The sequence below is a fragment of the Mesoplodon bidens genome (assembly GCF_964165515.1).
Source record: "Mesoplodon bidens genome assembly, chromosome: 4".
NCBI classification, from domain to species: Eukaryota; Metazoa; Chordata; class Mammalia; order Artiodactyla; family Ziphiidae; genus Mesoplodon; species Mesoplodon bidens.
In genome coordinates, this window is record NC_138160.1 from 56,749,384 (window position 1) to 56,774,321 (window position 24,938).

General features: G+C 37.2%; 1 protein-coding gene across 1 annotated transcript in view; it reads left to right on the forward strand.

Annotated features, from left to right (window-relative positions):
- Nucleotides 1-978: 978 nt before the first annotated feature.
- SLC30A5 (solute carrier family 30 member 5) overlaps nucleotides 979-24,938 on the forward strand; it is a 29,319-nt gene continuing 5,359 nt past the window's right edge. The window contains exons 1-12 of the mRNA XM_081230409.1: nucleotides 979-1,520; nucleotides 9,538-9,660; nucleotides 11,401-11,467; nucleotides 12,654-12,739; nucleotides 15,482-15,569; nucleotides 18,148-18,235; nucleotides 19,455-19,531; nucleotides 19,774-19,944; nucleotides 20,413-20,701; nucleotides 20,882-21,090; nucleotides 21,807-21,964; nucleotides 22,841-22,970. Coding sequence (XP_081086535.1) covers nucleotides 1,435-1,520; nucleotides 9,538-9,660; nucleotides 11,401-11,467; nucleotides 12,654-12,739; nucleotides 15,482-15,569; nucleotides 18,148-18,235; nucleotides 19,455-19,531; nucleotides 19,774-19,944; nucleotides 20,413-20,701; nucleotides 20,882-21,090; nucleotides 21,807-21,964; nucleotides 22,841-22,970 — 1,572 coding nt within the window. The 5' untranslated portion in view covers nucleotides 979-1,434. The remainder of the gene's footprint in view (nucleotides 1,521-9,537; nucleotides 9,661-11,400; nucleotides 11,468-12,653; nucleotides 12,740-15,481; nucleotides 15,570-18,147; nucleotides 18,236-19,454; nucleotides 19,532-19,773; nucleotides 19,945-20,412; nucleotides 20,702-20,881; nucleotides 21,091-21,806; nucleotides 21,965-22,840; nucleotides 22,971-24,938) is intronic.

The following is a 24,938-nucleotide window of genomic DNA, read 5'->3' on the forward strand; positions in this document are numbered from 1 at the left end:
TTTACCTGATCTACTCCACTCTAAGTCAATGACTATCACCTAATGCAGGCAAAAGATATGGACATTTCTGTACAAATTCAATAAGCAAACATCCTGAATTTAAAACCCCAACATACTGATGGCGTATTGTATCTTTGCTCTCTTCTTTGCCTCAAACGGCAAAATACGTATCTTTAGCTTTTAAAGTTCATGCCTTCCTCTGTGTTCTACACATAGGATACATCTTCCCACAATGCTTTTCTCCAATATCCAAAACCTTATCCAAATTCCAGGTCAGCTTCTATCAGTGAGTCTTTTCTGGTTATACCCATATCACACCTTATTTGGGAAACCTTAGCATTTGTGCCTTTAATGTGTAATGTTGCCAACTAGGTCTTGCTCTCAAATTGTTAAATATTTTCCACAAGAGATTATGAAGTCCCAGCAGGCAGAGACTATGACTCCTCATTCTCTTATATGTTACCAAGAGTCTTTATGTACATTCGAATTAAGTGGAGTATTGTAAACTAATCATAATTTACACTGTTCAAAACCCCATTTTCATCTCCATATCCCAGTCCTCAAATTTCCCTATAAATAATAATAGCTAACATTTATTGATTACTATGTATCGTTCACTGTTATAGACACTTTTCACATTTTAACACATGCAATCCTCCCAACAACCCTATGATATAGATATTACTATTTTTACTTTGCAGATAAGAAAACTGAGGTACAGAAAGGCCAAGTGACACAGTTAGTAAGTGGCAGATTTGGAATTCTAACCAACACAGACACAGGAGCCCACCTTCTTAACTTTTTAGCAACAGACAAATAACTCTAATAAAGCCTGGTCCTACCTGCCTAGGTTTACTGATGTGCAAGGATTAAGTAATACAGTTTAGGAGCCAGAATTTAAAAGAAATTCTATTCGATTTAATCGCAAGTTGTGTATTTTCTATGTCCCCTACCTCCGCTCCAGAAGAACCCGCTGTATTCCTGACATCCCATAGGTGGCGCTGCAGGGACAGGTATGTGCTCAGGCCTCGTCAGTGGGGGGAGCTGATAGGGGGCGAGGATTCCTTCCGTAGCCCAGCGGTAGGAAGAGCCTTAGAAAGGGGAGGGGACGGCGAGTGTTGTACTGTGCGCAGGCGCAGGGCCGGGCACTCCCCCGAGAGTGAGGGCTGCTGGGCCCGATGACGTGGCCTGGCCCCGTCCGATCCGGTGAGCCTCCGGGAAACCCGGCGGCGCCGGAACTGTCCGCGGCCTAGTCCCGACGCGCGTGTGCTTGTGAGGCGGAGCCGGGGTCAGCGGCAGCGGCCCGGCCTACGGGGACCCGACGGGGCCGCTGGCATGGGGGAGTGACGCGCCTGCGCCCGGTGTTCCGCTGCAGCGGCGAGACATGAGGAGACCCCGCAGCGGGGGCAGCGGCGGCGGCTCCTGATCCCCGGGATGGAGGAGAAATACGGCGGGGACGTGCTAGCCGGCCCCGGCGGCGGCAGCGGCGGCCTCGGGCCGGTGGACGTGCCCAGCGCTCGGTAAGGGACCGATCGGGTTCCTGCCTCCGGAGCCGCTCTCTCCCCACGCCTGCCCGACCGCTCCGGACACACGTTCCCCGGCCGCTGCCCGGACCCTCCCGGGTGCGCGCGGGGCCCGGCGTCCCTCCCGTCCGGCTGACAGCCCGGAACGCCCCTCCTCGGTTCCGTACTCCCTCCCGCGACAGCTTTCATTGGCTCCGCCATTCCCCGCTGCAGAATGAATGCTCTAGGATCCGGGAAGGTTCTGCTTGAGTTTCTGGTTTTCAGGGCAGACCGTTAACCTTAGAGCTGCCGCAAGTTCACGTGAGAGGTTTTTCTGACCTATGAGAAGCATTTCTGTTAGCTCTCTGTCCCTGAAATAGTAGTTTGGTGATACTTAACCTTTCTGATGTCTACCTGTGTAAGTTAGAGAAAGGGTCACCCTCATCTCTTCAGGCGAAGAAACCAAAAGTACAAACAGATGGACTTTGATGTTCAGGTTAACCTCGCAAAACAAGAATCCACCCCGCCATCTAGTTTTTCTTTTCCTTTCTTCGCTTATTTTGTTTTATTATTAAGTAAGACATGTGTGCTCATTGTCAAAAAATTCAAAACAGTACAGAAATTCGTAGAATAAAAAGGAAACAGTCCCCATTACCCACCTCCCCGCAATGTTCCCACGAACCCCCAAGAGGTAAGTAATTACAGTGATCACTTTCCATTGTGTCCTTCTTGACCTGTCCTAATTTCTGAGGTAGTGTCGCAAGATGTATAAAATATGGCCCAACAGTTTGGTTGGAACTGGTTTTCATTGCCTTTATATTTAATAAGGTTAATGAGATTAGTTCAGTATTTTTTGTTCCTGGATACCTCCTTTTGAGACATGGTTGTTTCGGTAAATTCTTTGGAACTGTAGAAATAGCATTTCTAACATAACTTTTTGTGTGAAATGCTGGAACAGAAGTTAAATCAGCTGCATTTTTGTAGTTACAAGTTTAATTTTCTAGTCTATTATGAGCAACTCATTTTGTAAAAAACAATGCCTATGGGCTTCCCTGGTGGCGCAGTGGTTGAGGGTCCGCCTGCCGATGCAGGGGACACGGGTTCGTGCCCCGGTCCGGGAGGGTCCGGCATGCCGCAGAGCCGCTGGGCCCGTGGGCCATGGCCGCTGGACCTGTGCGTCCGGAGCCTGTGCTCAGCAACGGGAGGGGCCACAGCAGTGAGAGGCCCGCGTACCGCAAAAAACAAACAAACAAAAAACAATGCCTATCAGGTATTATTTACTGAGACATGACAACTAAATGCAATAAGTGATTCTGGTGTAGATTTAATAGTGAGGAAAATGCTGTAAAGGATAGTACTAGGTCAATTGACAAAACTGATTGATATGTGGACCATAGATTAGATAAAAGTATATCCATGTTAAATTTCCTGTAGTTGATAACTCTACTGATTTCATAAAAGGATGTTCATGGGCTTAGGAATACAAGTAGTTAAGGGTAAAGGAGGATGATGTATGTAACTTACTCTTTAATAGTTCAGAAAAAAAAAGTTTGTATTTAGAGAGAGATAATAAGGCAAATAAGGTAGTATGTAACAATTAGAGAATCTAGGTAAAGAGTGTACTATTCTTGCACCTTTTCTGTAACTTGAAATTATTTTTAAACAAGTAATACAAATTTTTTATTTACTCAAGAGCTCATTATCTTGGATGTGGTCAACAGTCCTTTGCCGTCTTATTTTCATTATTTGCTTAGCAGAGCTGCCCTCCTATTGTAGTTCATTGCAGAATCAAATTCAAATCAGGACTGGTTGAATTTTGAATAGATTCCAGGTTGCAAGAGTTTTCCTTTATGTAGACTAAAAATCAAAGTATGGTTATAATCTGCAGCAAAAGCTAATTAACAGATCCTTTAATTGTGGATATTTTTATTCCTGAACTCACAAATATGAATTGTTTTAAATGTTTCTATGTTGGGCTTTCCTGGTGGTGCAGTGGTTGAGAGTCCGCCTGCCGATGCAGGGGACATGGGTTCGTGCCCCGGTCCAGGAGGATCCCTACACGCCGCGGAGCGGCTGGGCCCATGAGCCATGGCTGCTGAGCCTGCGCGTCTGGAGCCTGTGCTCCGCAACGGGAGAGGCCACAGCAGTGAGAGGCCCGCGTACCGCAAAAAAAAAAAAGTTTCTATGTTGGCTTCAATAAGTCCTCTTTGCAGGAAAGGGCAGAGGGTGACAGCCAGCATTTATTAAGTACTTCCTATGTTCCAGGTACTTTGCGTGCAGCATCTCACTTAATCCTTACAACAGCACTACAGACTCATTAGTTGCATCCTTGTCTCAGATCAGGTAACTGGGACATAGAAAAGTAATTTTCCCAAGGTCACACACCTAGTAACTAATCTGGGAGTCAGTTACCTCAAACTTCATTTATAGCGCCTTCTACACAGTGGACACTTAAATATTTATTGAATGTATCAAGCTTGAATTACATACACTGAATTTGTTTTTTTAACTGGAGAACTGTGAGCTGCTACAGTGGGCAAAGCCCAAGAAACAGGTTTGAACCCAAACTCAAATTTCAGTAATTTCAGATTTAAAGAACCAGAGATTTTTCTAACCCTTCACAGAAAATACCAGTGATACTTTTGATGAGACTAGTTAATGGCAGATAATGATATATAAGCCATCTCAGGTACTAAGGGGAAGTGGATTGGATCCCGCTAAGTTGCCCAAAGGGTCAGTGAGTGGCTCAGGGGCCACTGCCCCCATTTAAGAGCCTCCCTTCCTCACACCCCAACTTTCCCCCTTAGTATGTTTTCCGCCACAACATGAACTAGCATTGTGTACTTATTAGTATATGGTTATTTGGCCTTAGCTAGCTAGTGTTTTGTCTTTAGCCCAACAGGAAGACTTCATTAATTGACACTTTAAAAATCAAAGTATTTACCTTTTAGCTAAATGTTAAAATAATTTTCCTAATTAATAATGATAAAAGATCTTCACTATATATTACATGAAAAGTCACGTAACAATTTCAAAATATATGTACAATGGTGAATACGTGATTGTATCTAAAATAAGTGCTTGTCCATACATGGAGATGCAAAGGAAAAGGTGTGGAAGGATGTCCCCAGTTGGTCACCTATGAGGAGGAAATTGGGAATGGTTTTCTTTAAAACTTTGATAACAACCAACACTCAGGAATTACTTTCGTAATCTGTTTTTTAAAAATTAAAAAGGGAATAAAGTGTCAGAAATTTCATAATAGTAATATTGTCAAGAAGTATTATACTTAATGTTCCATGTGACTGAATCATGCCATTAAAGTGCCAAATTTTTAAGTTTTGTTAATACTTTTTTTTTTTTTTTTGCGCTATGTGGGCCTCTCACTGTTGTGGCCTGTCCCGTTGCGGAGCACAGCCTGCGGACGCGCAGGCTCAGCGGCCATGGCTCACAGGCCCAGCTGCTCCACAGCATGTGGGATCTTCCCGGACCGGGGCACGATCCTGTGTCCCCTGCATCGGCAGGCGGGCTCTCAACCATTGCGCCACCAGGGAAGCCCATACCACATCTTCTTTATCCATTCATCTGTCAATGGACACAGCTTGTTTCCTTGTCTTGGGTATCATAAATAGTGCTGCTGTGGACATTGGGGTGCACACATCTTTTCAATTAGAGTTTTCGTCTTTTCTGGATATATACCCAGGAGTGGGATTGCTGGATCATATGGCAACTTTGTTTGTTTGTTTGTTTTTTACATTTTAATTTATTTATTTACTTGGCCACACCATGTGGCCTGCAGGATCTTAGTTCCCTGACCAGGGATCGAACCTGGTCCCCCAGCAGTGAAAGCCTGGAATCTTAACTGATGGACCACCAGGGAATTCCCCAGAAACTCTAGTTTTTTAAGGAACCTCCCTACTGTTCTCCGTAGTGGCTGCACCAATTTACATCCCCACCATACCCTCTCCAGCATTTATTATTTGTAGACTTTTTGATGATGGCCATTCTGACTGGTGTGAGGTGATACCTCATGTAGTTTTGATTTGCATTTCTCTGATAATTAGCGATAACATGTGCCTCTTGGCCATCTGTATGTCTTCTTTGGAGAAATGTCTATTTAGGTCTTTTGCCCATTTTTTTGATTGGGTTGTTTGTTTTTTCTACTTAGTCTTTAAAACACACTTAGACATCTCAGACACTGAAGATGACTTTTGCTTCCCTAGTTACAATTAGTTACTTCCACATCTATTCCTTTAGATCTCTGCTACTTACTTGGGTCACATAAATACTTGTTTCTTGCCTGTCTTCCTTAGACCTCAAACTCCTTGAGGGCAGGGCCTCTGTTGCACATTTAGTTTCTTGGATAACACCTAAGAATGCATTTAGTTGTGAGTAACCAAACTGAGAGAGCTTTAAGCACATATGCAGGATATATTCTTCTCACATAAAAGAAACCAGAGGTTGCTGGTATTTGTTCAGCCCCTCAACAGTACCATCTGGGACCAGATTCTTGGTCTTTGCTCTCTGCCATCCCAAGTGTGGCTCTCATATTCAGGCTTATTATAAAATGGATGACATTTTTTAGACAATGTTAACATGTTGATAACATTTTTAGGATAAATTTTCGATAAAAGTCCTCCTTTGAAGTCAGAAAGAATGCAGAACTAGTTCCAGCTGCATCAGGCCCTTTTATCAGGAAGAGGGAAGGCTGTAGTACCTGAAACCACCCTGACAGACAGGTCTCATTAGCCACAGATGACATCTGGCACATAGTAAGTGAGCAGGGAATATTTGAAGAACGGTTTAATAGTCCCATGAGGGTATACAAGGCTCTTTGCTGACCTCAAGAATTCCCAGATTGCTGTGATTTTTAATGTACCTTTGTCAGTTTTTCCTGGTCTTTGTTTTCTCCCTCCCTGTCTTGTTGACAGTGTTGTTTTTTGTATCCTTGCTTCTATCCTGCTGCCTTATTTTTACACCTAGTTAAGAACTTTAGGAGTGAAGCACTTGAGGTTTTGAGCTTTCCTCTCTCTACTTGATGTCTGTCTTTCATTCTGAATTCATAACTGGGTTGATGACAGTTTAAATTGCCAGAAGCTTGACTGCCAGCTATGTACTGTACTACTGCACTGTCTACATTATTGTGCTAGATATTACTGTATCACACAAGTGTAATTGTAGAATTCGCATTCTTTCATTTAGTAAACATTTGGTGAGCACATATTATACAAGTCCCTGGGTTAAGAACTGAATAAACAGAAGATTTCTAGCTCAAGAGTAGTATTTTTACTTGCTAATTATAAATTGCTACCATGACTGGAGTATTTAATTAACATTAATATAGTTAATTTACTTAAGTTTATCTGACTTTTTTCTCTAGCTTAAATGGGCCAAAATCGACATTAATCTTAGGTTTTAATATGCATTTTGTTTTTCATATTTAAAGATTATTTTACCCTATATGTGGGCCACTGTGAATGTATAATTGGGAACAGTTTAGAAGATGGGAATCCTCAAAGCCTTTTGGATGAACTTTGGTTTTCTGTGTGACATATTAAAAGAGCATACTTAAGAGACATGGACTTAACCCTAGCTAACTCTGTGGACTTCAACTTGCCAATCTGTGACATGAGAGGAATTGGACTAGAGAATCTCTAAGGTGTTTTTCAGCTTTTAAATATTAGTGTTCTGTTTCTTCTAGCATATATACATTTACTTTCTAGTAAATACCTAGACAATTACTAGAAATTTGGTAGATTTTTCATGTTGTACTGTGTGTTTTCAGCCAGTCTGCAAACAATCCAGAAACAAAATACACTCGATTTTTTTTATCATAGCCATAATTTTAATTTTATTTATTCTTTCCAATACTCCTTTTTTCATTGAGATAAAATTACCTACCATAAAATGCATAGATTTTAAAGGTACCAGTTTTCATTTTTCACAAATGCATACCCATGTAACTTTCAGCATAGTCAAGCTATAGGACGTTTTTATCACCCCAGAAATCTGCTTGATCTTTTAAACAGAAGTTTCAGTGTCTATACTATTCTACAGGTAGATTAAGTAGGAACTTCTGTGCTTTAGGATTTGACTTACTTTATTCCACAATAACATTTTTATTAGCTTCTTGGTGATTAATTGTCACATTGTTAAAACTCCCAGATTGTACTATTAAAAAGCCCCCCAGATTATGTTCATGAAAAGAAAAACCACTTTGTTCCAAATCTGATTTTCTTTAATATACTATGATATTATTTGAACTAAAACAGAAAATGAGCCATCGGACAGTGAAGATGTTGGAATTGCTGAGATTCATTCTTTCAAGGACTGAAATTTATTTTCGTAGTTGCATCAAAATCTTCCAAAAATATATATTTTCATGCCTTCTTAAGCAGATTGCTGTTTGTTGATTCAGTGCCATGGGACTTAATGATTCACACTCATTGATTTTTATACCATCCTACATACATTGATATCATTGCATATCAAATTGTTTTAACTGCTATTTGAATGACTTAGGTTTCCCTTAAACTTCTGTGTTTGCTTTTTTGTATTTTTCTCCCATTGGTAGAGACTTCTCATTCCTGCTGGTGTGCTGGCTTTGGACATCCCTTATATCTCCTTTTTAATATATTAACACCTGTTAGATATAAACTTAGAAAGTAGTCTCCTGAATGACTTGCAAAGATGATCTGTTGGGGGGAGATATTAGAAGTTCTCACCTTTTTATCTCATTCTTTTTCATTTCTAATTTGTGTATGTTTTATAACATAATATCAGGAGAGTAGTACATGTTTGTAATGTACAAATAATCGGTTTTCAGGTGCAAAATTTTTTTTTACTACTAGAGGTATATGACCAAAGAAGACTACTAAGCTGGAAAACTGAGATAATTTCTTCACTGTTTTCTGATTGCTCTTTCAGGAGCTTCTTTTTCGTTTCTTTTTATGGCAGCCTAATTTTTTCATGGATGAACTTTTCTTTCTTATCCAAGAATATTATTTATAGTTCTTCATTGTTTTCTGCTATTCCCTATGATCTTCGAATCTTTTAAATTTCTTTGCTGTTTTAGTTTGTTTGGTCTCTCATTATAGGCTTATCGTAAAGGATTGATTATCCATATTTGGCCATTCTTATTTGAGTGAGGCCCAAAAAGCTACTTAGAAGACCTGTATGGGGCTTGCCCCCTGGTGGCCTTCTCCAAAGAAGGGCTCTCCTGCTGGGAGATTGAAGCCTGGCAGTTAGGATGTTAGAGTTAAATGGGGGAAGGCAGGTGGGGTGGGGTTAAGGGAAACTTCCTTTTAATCTCCATGATTTTAGTCCAACACTTCATCCCTCTTTTCCCCTTGGCCTTATGTCTAGACCTCTCCAAAGGCTAAGCTCTTGCCCTGTCATGATTTAGGAGGGATGGTTGCCTGGCTGTGCTGGGTGGGATTCGGGGGACCTAACTACCTGGAAGACTTCCTAATGATCCACCTCTTTCAGCTCTCCACACCCTTTCTGAGGTGCTTCAGATTCCTGAGCCTTCTCAGGACTCTGTAGGTCAGGTCACTTCAACTGTGACTCACTGCAGTCACTTAGCGAAGCAGAGGAGAGGTAAACCTAAGGCATTCACCATTCCCCCCTCCCTTCCTATATCATAGTCTCATTTCATGACAGATAGTTTGGTTTCTGTTTTTATTCTCTTTATTTGTTTGGAGTAATTGTTTAAAAAGCACATTAGAAAATAGTTGGGGCAACTCAATCAAGAACATTTTTATTTTTAGTTTGGCCTTTTTTTGCTTTAATAGACTGTATCTATGCATAATACGTCCATGTATATTGCAAAAAAAAAATCTGAAAGTATATCTACCAAAGTGTTAATAGTAGTTATCACGTGGAGGGGTGAGTTGAGTGTTTGTTTGTTTCATGTTTTGTTTATATTTATGGTTTTCATAAAGACCCCTATTACTTGTATAATAAGAAAAAAAGGATTACAGAGTTCTTTGTGATTTCAATGATACTGAAACTTGTTTCTGTTTTTATTTTTCAGGTTAACGAAATATATTGTATTACTATGTGTCACTAAATTTTTGAAGGCTGTGGGGCTTTTTGAATCATATGACCTCCTAAAAGTAGTGCACATTGTTCAGTTTATTTTTATATTAAAACTTGGGTGAGTGTGTATGGTTCTTTTTTTCCTTAATGTTTTTTAATTTCTTTGAAAATCCTGTTTTAACTGAGTATCTTTAGGATATTTTACATAGAATATTTTGTGCATTTTATTCCTCCTGACAAGTACTTGATAATTTTTTTTTAAAGACAGAATACCTAAGGTTAGAGGTACCAAGAGACTGGATTTAAAAAAAAAAAAAAAAAAAGGATTATCATACTCTATTTGCTTGCCAAAACATCAGCTTTTGCTTTAGTTTGTGTTAATGAGGTTTTTGCATATTTAATGTCTGGCTTAATAGAATACAGCTGGATCCCCATATCTGCGTCAGTATTCAGTCTGTTGCAGTATCTCACGTGAACTAGCCTCTGAAAAGCTCTAATATACACCCCTGAGAGAATAAGAGTGAAAAGGGCAAATAATATCCTAATACTTCTGTAAAAATAGTTTGACCTCAGGACTTCCTTGGTGATACAGTGGTTAAGACTCCGAGCTCCCAATGCAGGGTGCCTGGGTTCGATCCCTGGTCAGGGAACTAGATCCCACACGCATGCCACAACTAAGAGTATGCATGCCACAACTAAGGAGCCCATGAGCCACAACTAAGACAGTGCAACCAAATAAAAATAAATAAATATTTTAAAAATAATTTTGTTTAATGTTCAAGAAAAAAATAGTTTGATCTCACAGCTCCCTAAAAGGGCCTCAGGGGCCCTAGGGATTCCCAGACCATCCTACTGGCATAGTCTAACCTTCCAGCAGGCATAGAATGTCACCTGAGACTTGTCTTGGCACAGATGTTCCTTATTTTCCAAGTTAAACCATGCTGGGCTATGTTCACTACATGTCCCTTCATGGTATAGGGTCCTCTTACAGTATAAATTTTACACTATTCTGCATCTAGTAAGAAATTCTGTCTAAGTAAAGATTCTCTGGACCTTGAGATTGATAGTGACCAACCTCTGTATTAATAAGTATCTGTTAGGGACTTCCCTGGTGGCGCAGTGGTTAAGAATCCACCTGCCAATGCAGGGGACACGGGTTCGATCCCTGGTCCATGGAAGATCCCACAAGCTGCGAGCAACTAAGCCCGTGCACCACAACTACTGAGCCTGCACTCTAGAGCCTGCACGCCACAACTGCTGAAGCCCAGTTGCTGCAACAAGAGAAGCCACCTCAGTGAGAACCCACGCACCACAATGAAGAGTAGCCCCCGCTCGCCGCAGCTAGAGAAAGCCCGCACGCAGCAACAAAGACCCAACTCAGACAAAAAAAAAAAAAAGAAAGAAAAGAATCTGTTAGACTCCTGGCAATTTTAGTAATTATGGAAAGTGATTCTTGACTAGGAAATTTTTAGCACCACTTGAATATATTTTTATATAACTATTTTGGGAATATGAAAGGTAGGGATATATGATTAGTACTTCATTTCTATTTCAAGATTTGTTATTTCTAAATTTTAGAGAAGATAGGAATTATTTTCTTTGGTAAAGTATAAAAAATATTGAGACTTCTTTTGTGGCTTGTAAACTGGTTCTGAAGGCAGATACAAAAGAAAGAAGAGTTCCCAAAATATTGTAGTGGAAGCCTTATTAAAATAAGTATTGTTCTCTAGTATATTTTCTTTTAAAGGTTAACATACCCTTCAAATTCTAGTATATTTGTTTAAGTGTCTTTACTTAAAACCACACCTTGTATGTAAGATTAATTAATATTAATATATTAATGTTTCAATATTCACAGGACTGCATTTTTTATGGTTTTGTCTCAAAAGCCTTTTTCTTCTGGGAAAAGTATTACCAAACGCCAGGTAAGTCTTTTGCAGAATCCTTTTGTCCTAGGACCAGGAGGCAGTGTTCTTTGCTTGATCAGGGTTACTTACTGAATAATTTTAAGTGCTCAGCAGAACATTTCCAGAGTTAACTTGCCCTTGACTTATCATTTCAGAACTGAGGTTTCAAGAGTAAATGCTAAAGTGCTAAGATAATGAAGTGTTTAAAAATGTAGATGAGGGTAGAAAATGTTTCAAGCATGCATATAATTATTTTTTTAATACAGGATCCATATGCTGAAAAGATTTACAAATCAGACATGTAGACATGCCCACAAGCCTAGGATAAATGTCACTGGGAAGCAGATAAAGCATAGGGGTTACGAACAAGGCCTCTGGAGTCAGACAAATTCATGGCTGTTCTAATTACAAACCTTACTTTAAGCAAGTTACTTAATTTCTCTACCTTCATTTCCTGACCTGTAAAATGGAGATAATAATGCCTTCCTAATGGAGCTATAAGGAATAAATGAATTAATACATGTAAAGTTCTTAAAATAGTACGTGGCGTATAGTGAGTATGCAGTACATATCAGCTGTCACCCTCTTCATGGTTATTATTCCCTTTAAGCATCTGAGGTTCAGGATGCATACCAGAAATGTCCTTCATTCTGCATCATCTCGTATTATCACCTCTTTGGACAGTAGTTACACCCTGCTACATATTTGCTTTATGCCACAACTTAGAAAACTGTGCCATGATTTTTTATTAGACGAATTTAAGTACCTCTGTTTTAGAGACCAAGAACATTTTTTAAAACAGGATTAATATTTTAAACCCCATCTTAACTTTTTTCCCTCTCTTTTCAAATAATTGAAGGACTGAATATCCCTGCTGGAGAAGAATTTAAAAACTAAAACATTAAGTGTTCCTAGCAAACTAGTGAGAACTAGTGTAAAAAACAGAGAAAATTGTATGCTATAGAAAAAGATTTCAGGATCTAGCAACAGACAAGAATATGGAAAATGAAAAACAATACTATCTTTCAAATCTAGATTTAGTCAAGGGATCTTAATAATTTCTATTTAATTTTAAAATATGTAACTATTTGGCCATTAAAATGTTTGTGTTACCATTATCTTTCCCTATGTGTTTTATTTAAGATTTTGAGATATTTGGCAAAACATATGACTGAAATTTTTTATTTTTTGTTTCCATTTTTAGTGGATCAAAATATTTAAACATGCAATTGCTGGGTGTATCATTTCACTTTTGTGGTTTTTTGGCCTCACTCTTTGTGGACCACTAAGGTAAATAGAAATGCATATTTTGAATGTTTATGTTTCTTCATTTTGAGTATTAGTTTTTATGCCATTATGTTTTATGTCAACTGTTTGTCAGTTATGTACAAATGCTTCTTTCACTTCTATAGCATTGGGTACAGCTCATTGAGTATATATATATCGAGGACCTGTTTAGTTTGTGGACTAGTTCTTTGGTGAATACCATTAATATATTGTTCATGATCTGTCATAGATATTTTACTAGTTAGAGTCCAAACAGTTTCAGAAAAATTTAAGATACGTGACTTTTTCTTCATTGGTGATCCCTTTTAGCAGCTGATTTTAGAAATGAAAAGTCTGAAATGGTAAATAAAATCAACCAATAAGGAGGAAAGGAAAATCTTTTAAAAATGCTTCCCCCTCCCCCCCAACTCTGAAAGTCCTCTACTGCCCACAGAAGATGGCTTGAAAGATATGGTTATAAACAGATGTCTTAGGAATAGTGTACCAATCATCAAAGATAAGTTTAACTCTCATTTCATACTCCCTTAAGTCTCTATAGATCTTTTTATGTAAATTGGTCGGTTCGGCGGGGGGGGAAATGCTTTAGGGCCACTTAATTTAATAGGAATTATAACAGGTGCAACTGTGCATAAGTCTTCTTTTAATATTTCTCTATCTCAAAATTATAAGCAAAAGTGCCTTGCCATTGATGAGGCGGGGGCGGAATATGGGACAAGAAGTAAGGAATAAGATGAAGGGTGTTCTGAAGAATCTCACTGAGGATGATGGAATGGACAGTAGAAAGTGATCAGTGGGAAATGCTTTGTGAAAAGTCTTTTCTCCTCTCCCAGACAATAGAATAGCTCTGGGTTTGGCTCCCTTTGGCTTGTTTACTCTGTGCTTTGTCAAAGGAGGGGTGTATATAATTCCAATGTCATATCCCTGTCCGTGACAGCAGCAGCTTCCTGGCATGGTGGGAAAGCTGGCTGGGATTTCTCAGCTTGGGGAAAACCTTTCCAGTTTATGCTTGAATACGATTGAGTGGTAATTTCTTATTCATGACGTGATCTTTTGGTCTGTTTGTTACTAAATCACTGTCCCTGTGTGTTAGGTTAGGGAAGGAAGGGGGAAAGTTGTTAAATTCTTCCTTGGCTCCTTATTTAGTCATCTACCTCTGCCCTTACAACCACTCACTACCACCAGCTCCTCTGCCAACACTGCCCCTCTCATTCTTTTACTGAAATTGTCATGCAGTTTCTTGATTAGAAAGACTCCTTTGGTGTTTCATAACCTGTCTTATTTTAAGTTAGTATCGTTCTGCTGATACCTATTTTTTTAATTGTAATCTCCCAAATATTAACAGAACTAAAATAATCACTGCTGTGTTCTCATTACAGATTTTTGAATAAGGAGGAAAAATGAAAATTTTTCTAATGAGCAGCTGAAAATCTGTTCCCATGTAGATCCCATAAGCTCCCTTTAGCTGGCAGTAATGTTCTTAATTTTTTTAATATTCATACATATAAAAGAATAAATATAAATAAATATGAACATTCATGTATCCCCCCAAATAAAACCTTACCAGTTCCTTTGTTGCCCTGTGTATCCCCCTCTCCCCCTACCATTGGATGTAACCAGCATCTTAAATTTTGATTTGCATTCTCTTGGTTTTCTTTATAGTCTTACCATATAGGTACACATTTCTTTTTTTGCAAGTTTTTTACTTTATATGAATAGAATTACATTGCATGTATTTTTGTGCAGCATACTTTTTCCATTCAGTGTTGTGTTTGAGATTTGCCCATTTTGATGCATGTAGAGTATGTGTGTGTGTGTATGTATGTGTGTGTAAGTGTGTGTGTGTGTATATATATATATATATATAGTTCATTCACTTTTGTATTAGTTTTCTGAAATGTAATTCACATACCATAAAATTCACTCTTTGTGTCTTAGTCCATTGGGACGGCTATAATAAAAATACCATGGGCTGGGTGACTTCTAAAAAATACAGATTTGTTTCTCATGGTTCTGGAGGCTAGGAAGGCCAAGATCAAGGCAAAGCAGATTCAGTGTGTGGTGAGAGACTTGCTTCCTGGTTCATAGACAGCCGTCTTGTCTCTTCACTGTAACCTCACATAGCAGAAGGGCGAGGGAGCTCTCTGTGGTCTCTTATAAAGGCAATAATCCCATTCATGAGGATTTCACCCTCATAACCTAAGCACCTCTCAAAAGTGTTCATTACCTCCTAATACTGTCACGTTGGTGATTGAGTTTAACGTATGAATGGGGGAGAGAAGGAGACACATACATTCAGTTTGTAGCATTTTTAAAGTATACAATTCTGTATTTCTTAATATATTCATAGAATTTCATTCATTTTTACCACTGTATAATAGTCCTTTGAATAGATATACCCTAAATTATATTATCCATTCTCTCATCAGTGGGTATTTAGGTTGTTTCTAGTTTTAGGCTATTGCAAACAACGCTGGTATCTTATAAGTGTTTCCTGGTACATATATACAAGAAACCTGTATGAAATAACCCTACAAGTGATATTATTAAATATTTGTAGCTTCAACCTTCCTAAGGCAGATAATGCCAGAGTATTTTCCAAAACAGCTGTACATGTTTATTTTTCCCATGATGTTTTATGAAAATCAAGGGGAAGGGGTTATTTTCTTCTCCCTTACTCCAGTTGAATTCATGCTTCCTGATAAAGATCAGATACATTTCATGACCGATAATGTTTTATTTTTGTAGGACTTTGCTGCTATTCGAGCACAGTGATATTGTTGTCATCTCACTGCTCAGTGTTTTGTTCACTAGTTCTGGAGGAGGACCAGCAAAGGTAGAAGGTTACATTATTCGTTACTTGAAAATTGAAAAGTGTACATGTAAAATACTATCTAAGGCAGTAAAATAGTATCCTTTACCATTTAAAAGAATGCAGAGGCTTTTTCTGCTAATTATAAATTTTTCTCACAGACATTTTGTTTTTTACTTTTTATTTTGAAATCATTGTATATTCCTAGGAAGCTGCAAATAGAGTACAGAGAGGTCCTGGTGCCCTTCACTCAGTTTCAACAGTAACTTCTTAACCAGCTCTTACACTATCAAAACCAGGAGATTGACATTGGTACAACCCATAGACCTTATTGAGATTTCACCAGGTTTACATACACTCGTGTGTATATGTGTGTGTGTGTAGATTTGTGTAACCATCACTACAGTCAAGCTGCAGGACTGATCGATCACCACAGACATCTCCTTCATGCTATACCTGATCCCTCCCTTCTCTCATTCTTAACTCCTGTACATCATTTTTGGAAAATACGTCCCTGAGAATTTGTTATATTCAAAGTCTGATGAATGTTTTGCCAACTAGGTGACCCTGTTCATCTTCCATAATTTAAGTATTAATCTCTTTTCAGTAAATGCATCACCAATGTGCAATTATAACTTACAGCTACAATACTTTTATTTACCAGATAAAATGCTTCCTATGCATGATGCATTGTGCTCGTTACAGAGTAAAGGAGAAATAAAGGCAAATAAGGTTTAATAGTTTCTGTTCTGAAAGGGGCTTTCAGGCTAAATAATGGAGGCAGATGAATAAAATAAAGTGAACAAAGTAACATGCCAAGTAGAGCAGAGTCTACCCAGCCTGTAGATTTCAAATTGGATCCTTGGGTATTAAAGCATATGCCACTATTTAATCTTTTCCCCTCACTCACAGAGTACTCCAAAATAAATGTCAAGGGGATTGAAGATTTTTGTGGTTAAAAAAAAAGATATTTGTAAAAGCATAGAATAAAATATAGATGGATAATTAATCTGTGGATGGAGAGGAACTTTCTGAGCATAAAACCAGTAGAAAAAAATCACAAAGGGGAAACCACGTACGTTTGACTGCATAATGATTACAAGCATCTATGTAACAGAAATCATTGTGCAAACAACAAACTAACAACAATAACAAATCGCCACAGATAAAAGTTTTACTTTTTTTTTTTTTTTTGCGGTACGCAGGCCTCTCACCGCTGTGGCCTCTCCCGTTGCGGAGCACAGGCTCCGGACGTTCAGGCTCAGCGGCCATGGCTCACGGGCCCAGCCGCTCCGCGGCATGTGGGATCTTCCCAGACCGGGGCACGAACCCGTGTCCCCTGCATCGGCAGGCGAACTCTCAACCACCGCGCCACCAGGGAAGCCCCTACTTTTTTTTTTTTTAATATAATCACTCAAATAGTTTTAAAAAATTGCTGAAAATCCTCAATAGAAATGAGCAAAGGACAGGAAAAGACAACTCACAAAAGAAATACAAATGGCTTTAAAACATTAAACAAACATTTTACTGCACTAATCAGAAATGAGAGTATGGATCTTAATATCCTGTCAATAGTGTCAATAATGAATCTGGGCATCTCGCCAGGACTGTGATTTTTTTTTTTTCTTAGTCTTGACTCTGAAGCATCACAAAATTCTCAATTGCCCCCTTTGCTAAGAAAAGATTAAGTTATATTCTCCATATTTGAGTATTGTTAATGTTACCATGTCCTGATTCAATGAAAATTATGAAATTTTAAATTATGTGGTTTATGTATACTAACTTTTGTCAAAATACCTACCACACTAATAGTGAATTTATCAAATGTAGTGGTAGTCATATAATGAATAAAATAGGATCCTCATTTTTCATTTAAAATTTTTATTTTATCGAAGTATCTGGTATTACACCTGTAAATTTGTAAATAGAGAATGTATAATAATGCTATTTAGATTGCTTCTGTACCAAAAATTCTGAAGTATTTGCATAAACGTGGATAGTATGTCCTTTCTATAATTTTCTCTTGTCAACATCCTTTCTCTGGAATGAGAACATAAGAAGTGTATTCAGCTCTTAATACCTTTACTAGCTATCAGAGATGACTTTGCTAATTTTCTTAACATGCCCTCTTAGTTCTTTTTCCCTAGAAGAGTGGTAACTAGGTTACTGACATTATTATAAATCAGCTGTCTTCTCTATTACTTGCATGTTGTATAATAAATTAGGTCACTACTAATTATTCCTTAGTTACTTGGGCTTTTCAAACAGAAGCAAAGTAACATTTAGGAAGATTAGTTCTGTGAACATTTAATGGTTTGTGCATGGTAACATGCCTGTCAGTACTAGCAAGGATACAATTGAAGTTGTCAAATTGTCAAGTGCCCTAAAAATACCCTACAGAATTTGTTGGGGCTCTTTACTTATGTATCTTACTGTTAATACTGTAAATTTATATTGTACAGTATAAGGACTTTAATGTCAGATGTTATTCTTTTCTTTAAATATTTATCTGAAAAAAATTTTCTTTAGCATTTATATAGTCATGGTCTTAAAAATCAACACTTGAAAAAGCTATTCTTGCTGTTATTCTCTTCATTTTCAGACAAGAGGGGCTGCTTTTTTCATTATTGCTGTGATCTGCCTATTGCTTTTCGACAATGATGATCTCATGGCTAAAATGGCTGAACACCGTATCCTTTTGCAAAAGATCGGAATTTTTTAGTCTGGCACAATGGGAAATGAAGGAGTGACTGAATTATACTGATCAATCATGAATGAAACTTTCATAGGTTGATGTAGGTATTCTAAATCAGTATTCAAATAATGAATAAATTCATTCTAAATTAAATATTTTATAGCATCTCAATATCTTTTACAGCACCCTAAGTTTTCAGAAATTTAGGGACAATGAAAGAATATTTTAGAATGTCCTGATGCTATTTAAAAAAAAAAATAGGTGATTTACCGCTCAACAAAATCAATCTGTTTACTCTCTTGTAATTTAACAATTTAAATGCTCCTTTTAGAAGTCAGTGGCAATTATTAAATGTAAACTTTTTTGAGATTAAATGAAAAACCTTTGGCATCTTGCCTGAAAGAAGTTCAAATCCCTTAACCTGGTATTCGCTTTCTTGCTGTAAATTATTATTTCCAACTCAGCCCCCACTCATCTCTTATATAAACCCAACTTTCCAATCAAATATATCTACTCATTTTCCTCTGCAGTCATGCACTGTTCCTTCCTATCCACATACCCTTGCCCACTCCATTTAGCAGGACTCAGAACACCAGTTTTGATTCTTCTGGTTACTGATACTGCTGTAAAACCTATTAGTTAGCTAATGTCAGTTTACTTTGTTACAGTGAAAGAGGACAGACAGTGAAAGAGGACAGCATGACTTTGCAGAACTCCAGGTTGATTGTTAGACAGTTGTTGCCCACTGTACCCTCTTTTGCTTGCTGCTTGTTTTGCTGAGGCTTATGTGGTCAGTGGCTTAGAAACAGATTTAGGACTGATTTTTACATGGCATATCCGATTCCATTGGATAAGAGTGATCTAAGGAGGTTCCTTGCTCTTGTCCCTTTGTCCTCTTTAGAGTATGCATGCATAGGTCTTTTGGAGGTTAAGTACTAAAAGTTAACAACTGTGCCTTAAGCACTATTATAATTGTTTTGGAGACAACAAAAGAAATATATATAGGCCATTCTAATTTATAAATCATGTCCCAAAATTAAATTTTTAATTATTTTCTTTTGTTTTTAAGGGAAACATATTGTTGAGGATAGTCAGGTTTGCCCTCCGATTAGTGTATAGTCAACCCAAAATAATGTAGCTAAAATTCCAGGAGGACTTCAGGATTCAAAGAGTTAATATTTGGAATTTTTTTTCCTTCACTCCAACTCACTTAGCTGAAGGACATCATGACAGTGCTCTAACTCACATGCTTTACACAGCCATTGCCTTCTTAGGTGTGGCAGATCACAAGGTATGTTCTTTCCTCTGTTCCTAAGGTGATCAAGAGATTCTGAAAAGTTACAGCAACTGTAACTTTAAAAGTACATTTAAAATAAGTTATCAGTAATTTACAGTACTGCTAGCCATTTAAGTTGTTCAGTAATTTGGGTTATGGAAAAAACATGCTAGCTCCATTTCTTTAAATATTATGTATTTAAGGCTTGAGTGTTGAACTGTGTGTTTCTAATGCAACTTATCTACTTTCACTCATAGGGTGGAGTATTATTGCTAGTACTGGCTTTGTGTTGTAAAGTTGGTTTTCATACAGCTTCCAGAAAACTCTCTATAGATGTTGGTGGAACCAAACGTCTTCAAGCTTTATCCCATCTTGTTTCTGTGCTTCTCTTATGCCCATGGGTCGTTGTTCTTTCTGTGACAACTGAGGTAAGAGCAGGAATTTATTGGTAATAAGCAAAATAAATTGCTGTTATTTATAGATTTTAGTTCAGTACATTGTATTTTATTTCAATTTGATGTTGCAAGTGGCTTTAAATTATCAAGTACTATTAAATTTATATATCCCTCCCATTCCCGTGGCCCATAGGAATCAGTTAAATACTAATATTAATATAAATACTAATAATAATATTAATAATAATTTAATACCTACCCACAAACCCAAGGATTGTGTATCACCAAGTATTTATAAAATTATTAAACAGATGCTTCTTTTTTTAATACTTTGGGGAATACTAGGAAAATGTGCCAATATCTTATAACTCATATTTTGGCATTTTACAAATCATATTGAATCATGGGAATATTTGTTTATACATAAAGGGATTAACTAAAATATAAGATGTGAACTTTATACCCATATGATATTAACACATTTTTTTTTTTAATTTCTAGAGTAAAGTCGAGTCTTGGTTTTCTCTCATTATGCCTTTCACAACGGTTATTTTTTTTGTCATGATCCTGGATTTCTATGTCGATTCCATTTGTTCAGTCAAAGTGGAAGTTTCCAAATGTGCCCGATATGGATCCTTCCCCATTTTTATTAGTGCTCTACTTTTTGGAAATTTTTGGACGCATCCAATAACAGACCAGCTTCGGGCCATGAACAAAGCAGCACACCAGGAGAGCACAGAACACGTCCTTTCTGGAGGAGTGGTAGTGAGCGCTATATTCTTCATATTGTGTAAGCATTTTTCCCCTTAGCAAATTTCATCTTATGGATTCTGATGTTCAGTCATTTACTAAATTTGGGAATTTGTTCAATGCTTCATACATTTAGTGCTGATAGATACTGTGTTGGGTTTTGGTGGCTTAAATTTTTTAAACTTCTGTAATATCTTTTTTTTTCTTCTTCTGTTTTTAGCTGCCAACATCTTATCATCTCCTTCTAAGAGAGGACAGAAAGGTACCCTAATTGGATATTCTCCTGAAGGAATACCTCTTTATAACTTCATGGGTGATGCTTTTCAGCATAGCTCCCAGTCAATCCCTAGGTTTATTAAGGAATCACTAAAACAAATTCTTGAGGAGAATGACTCTAGGCAGATCTTTTACTTCTTGTGCTTGAATCTGGTAAGAGTTTTAAATATTAGTGGCATATCTTAAAAGCTTAATCTTTTAATTTTGACAGTTCTGGTATAATTTTAGTAATTCCCAAATAATTTTAGTAATTAGAAATGGGCTAAAATTATATTTTCTCTAAGTATTAGAAAGATTACAGGATCATATTCATACTACTTAAACAATTTTTTGAAGTATTTTAAAAATGTTGGTTTAGTGTGCTATTTCAAATTAGTAGATATAGTAGTTTATAAAGATTTTTATCAGGAATTCCCTGGTGGTCCAGTGGTTAGGACTCCTTGCTCTCACTGCCAGGGGCCCAGGTTCAATCCCTGGTCGGGGAACTAAGATCCCACAAGCCACACGGCACAGCCAAAAAGAAAAAAAGATTTTTATCTACTCCTTATAAGATCTCACTACCAACCAGATTGCTAACATTTTATAGTCAAGTTTATTTAGTTCTACAGACATATAAATAAAACTATCTCCTTTTAAATAGTTTATAAGATAGACATATCTGATTTAGCTTGATTTCTTATAGTTTATATGAAATGAGGTTTCTTGTATGAGAACCAGTTAAATAACGAAAGAGACAGTTATATAATATCTTCAAGTAAGGTTTGGGTAACTAAGGGTTAAAATCCTTATGATTAAATTCTGATAAATCTCTCTTGAAACAGTATTTCCCAACATACTCCTCTCCTGTTTGTTTTTAAAACGTGTTTTAGCTTTTTACCTTTGTGGAATTATTCTATGGCGTGTTGACCAATAGTCTGGGTCTGATCTCAGATGGATTTCACATGCTCTTTGACTGCTCTGCTTTGGTCATGGGACTTTTTGCAGCCCTGATGAGTAGATGGAAAGCAACTCGGATTTTCTCCTATGGGTAGGTACACTGACTGTCAAGGCTTGTAGCAAATTCCACCTTATAGAATAAAATTTTACTACTTTTAATACAAATTTAATTTTTCAGAGCTTCATTTTTCTTTAATTTAAAGTAGATAAGAGAAACTAAACCAAGCATTTGATAAATACTGAATGGCAGTAAGCTTAAGACTATATACTCCCTGACAAATCCCTCTCATAGGTAGATAGCAAAAAATCAGTTAAACAGTGAGCTATTTGGCCAACAATGTTTCTTTGAGGAATGGAATGTTCATGGTCATTCACATCTTTGCAGTTAGAGAATTCAAAATTTGAAGTGGCTATGTATGCAGTATCCTTTCACTAAGTCATCATTAGTGAAATGATGCAGTATCCTTTCACTAAGTCATCATTCAGTTCAGCGAATATTAGAATCCCTGATTTGTGCAAGATATTTTGATAAGAACTATTGTAAATAGGTTAATAAATTCAGCTCTTACTTTCAGCTGTTTATATTTTGAAAGATGGATGACCCAAAATTACAAAAAATTTTGATACAAAGCCGAATCTATGTGCTGTGACAGAGATACAGAGAACGCCAAAGGATTAAAGGAGAGAGAAATAACTTCTTGCTAAGAAATTAGGACAGGCTTTGTGTAAGAAGGGACGTTGATGAAGGACTTTGATAAATATATAAAATTTCAACAAACATATATGTATGGAAAGAACCTTCCAGCATTAGTATGATATTTATAATCTTGGTAATTTTCTACTCTTACTATTTGCGTAATTGAAAATCTGTCATTGAAAATCATTTCGTCATTTGTAACGTAATAATGTTTATACTTTAAAAATATTTGTCATTTTCCTTTTCTAAAAATATATTCTACATTTTTAGGTATGGCCGAATAGAAATTCTCTCTGGATTTATTAATGGGCTTTTTCTAGTGGTAATAGCTTTTTTCGTGTTTATGGAATCAGTGGCTAGATTAATTGATCCTCCGGAATTAGACACACACATGTTAACAGTAAGTCTTTTCATTTTCCTATTTGAATTTCTACTCAAACTCATACAGCTTTTTCCCTGCAAAAGTTTAACTACTTGTAGTTATTGACCTAGGAAGGTTTTATTTTTTTTTAATTTAAATTAACATAACTTCCTATCTTGCTATTTACATTTACACTGCTGACTCTTCGAAATTAATTAATATACTTTTCTCTAATACGCTAGTAGTCAAATATTAGATAATATTCTAAAACAGTTTCTTTTCTGTCTTATTAAACGTTTTTGTTTGAAGATGTGTTTTTGAATACCTGAGGAAATATTCAAAGGCTTTACTCTAGATTAAATTACTGCTATGGCAACTTTTAATGTTTTCCCTGTACCTCCAAATCTTTACATGCGCTGTTCCTTATAGGTCTCACGCCCTTCCATCACTTCTGCCCTTTTAGGCTTTGCTTCTAAAGTTGCCTTTGGTGGGATACTTTCCCTTAGTCCCTCTCTTCCCACCTTAAACTGTGTTAGATTTCCCTTTCTGAATATTCCCATTGTATCTTGTGCAATCTTCTTTTAGCAACATTGACTTATAACTGTTGTTTAGTTTTTCATTCTTCCACAATTAAGATATGTGTCGCTCAATATCAAAAAAGCAAACAACCCAATCCAAAAATAGGCAGAAGACCTAAATAGACATTTCTCCAAAGAAGACATACAGATTGCCAACAAACACATGAAAGGATGCTCAACATCACTAATCATTAGAGAAATGCAAATCAGAACTACAATGAGGTATCACCTCACACTGGTCGGAATGGCCATCATCAAAAAATCTACAAACAATAAATGCTGGAATGGGTGTGGAGAAAAGGGAACCCTCTTGCACTGTTGGTGGGAATGTATATTGATACAGCCACTATGGAGAACAGTATGGAGGTTCCTTAAAGAACTAAAAATAGAACTACCATATGACCCAGCAATCCCACTACTGGACATATACCCTGAGAAAACCATAATTCAAAAAGAGTCATGTACCACAATGTTCATTGCAGCTCTATTTACAGTAGCCAGGACATGGAAGCAATCTAAGTGTCCATCGACAGATGAATGGATAAAGATGTGGCACATATATACAATGGAATATTACTCAGCCATAAAAAGAAATGAAATTGAGTTATTTGTAGTGAGGTGGATGGACCTAGAGTCTGTCATACAGAGTGAAGTAAGTCAGAAAGAGAAAAATACCGTATGCTAACACATATATATGGAATCTTAAAAACAAACAAAATGGTTCTGATGAACCTAGGGGCAGGACAGGAATAAAGACGCAGACATCGAGAATGGACTTGAGGACATGGGGAGGGGGAAGGGTAAGCTGGGATGAAGTGAGAGAGTGGCATGGTCATATATACGCTACCAAATGTAAAATAGATAGCTAGTGGGAAGCAGCCACAGAGCCCAGGGAGATCAGCTCTGTGCTTTGCGACCACCTAGAGGGGTGGGATAGGGAGGGTGGGAGGGAGGGAGATGCAAGAGGGAGGAGATATGGGTATATATGTATATGTATAGCTGATTCACTTTGTTATAAAACAAAAACTAACCATTGTAAAGCAATTATACTCCAGTAAAGATGTTAAAAAAATTTTTTTAATTTAAAAAATTAAAAATAAAACAAATGGATTTCTCTAAAGGAGAAATTGTAGATGTATGTAAATTAAATAGTACCCTGAGCTAGAGCTACTATTCAAAATCATTTTTGTAAGAGGGGATAATCAAGGGTAAGTATCCTGTGGGGTGTTACTGTGGCACCATTAAATCAAGATAATCTCATTTACTTTGTTTTTTAAAAAATGCTTTTCCATTGTACTTTTTTTACTTTGGGAAATTTTACTATAGTTAAGAAACAATAAGACTGTGTTTATTTGTAATCCACTCATTAGTAAATTACAATCATTGCCTTTTAAAGTATTGATATTTACCTAGTAATATAAATGAGATT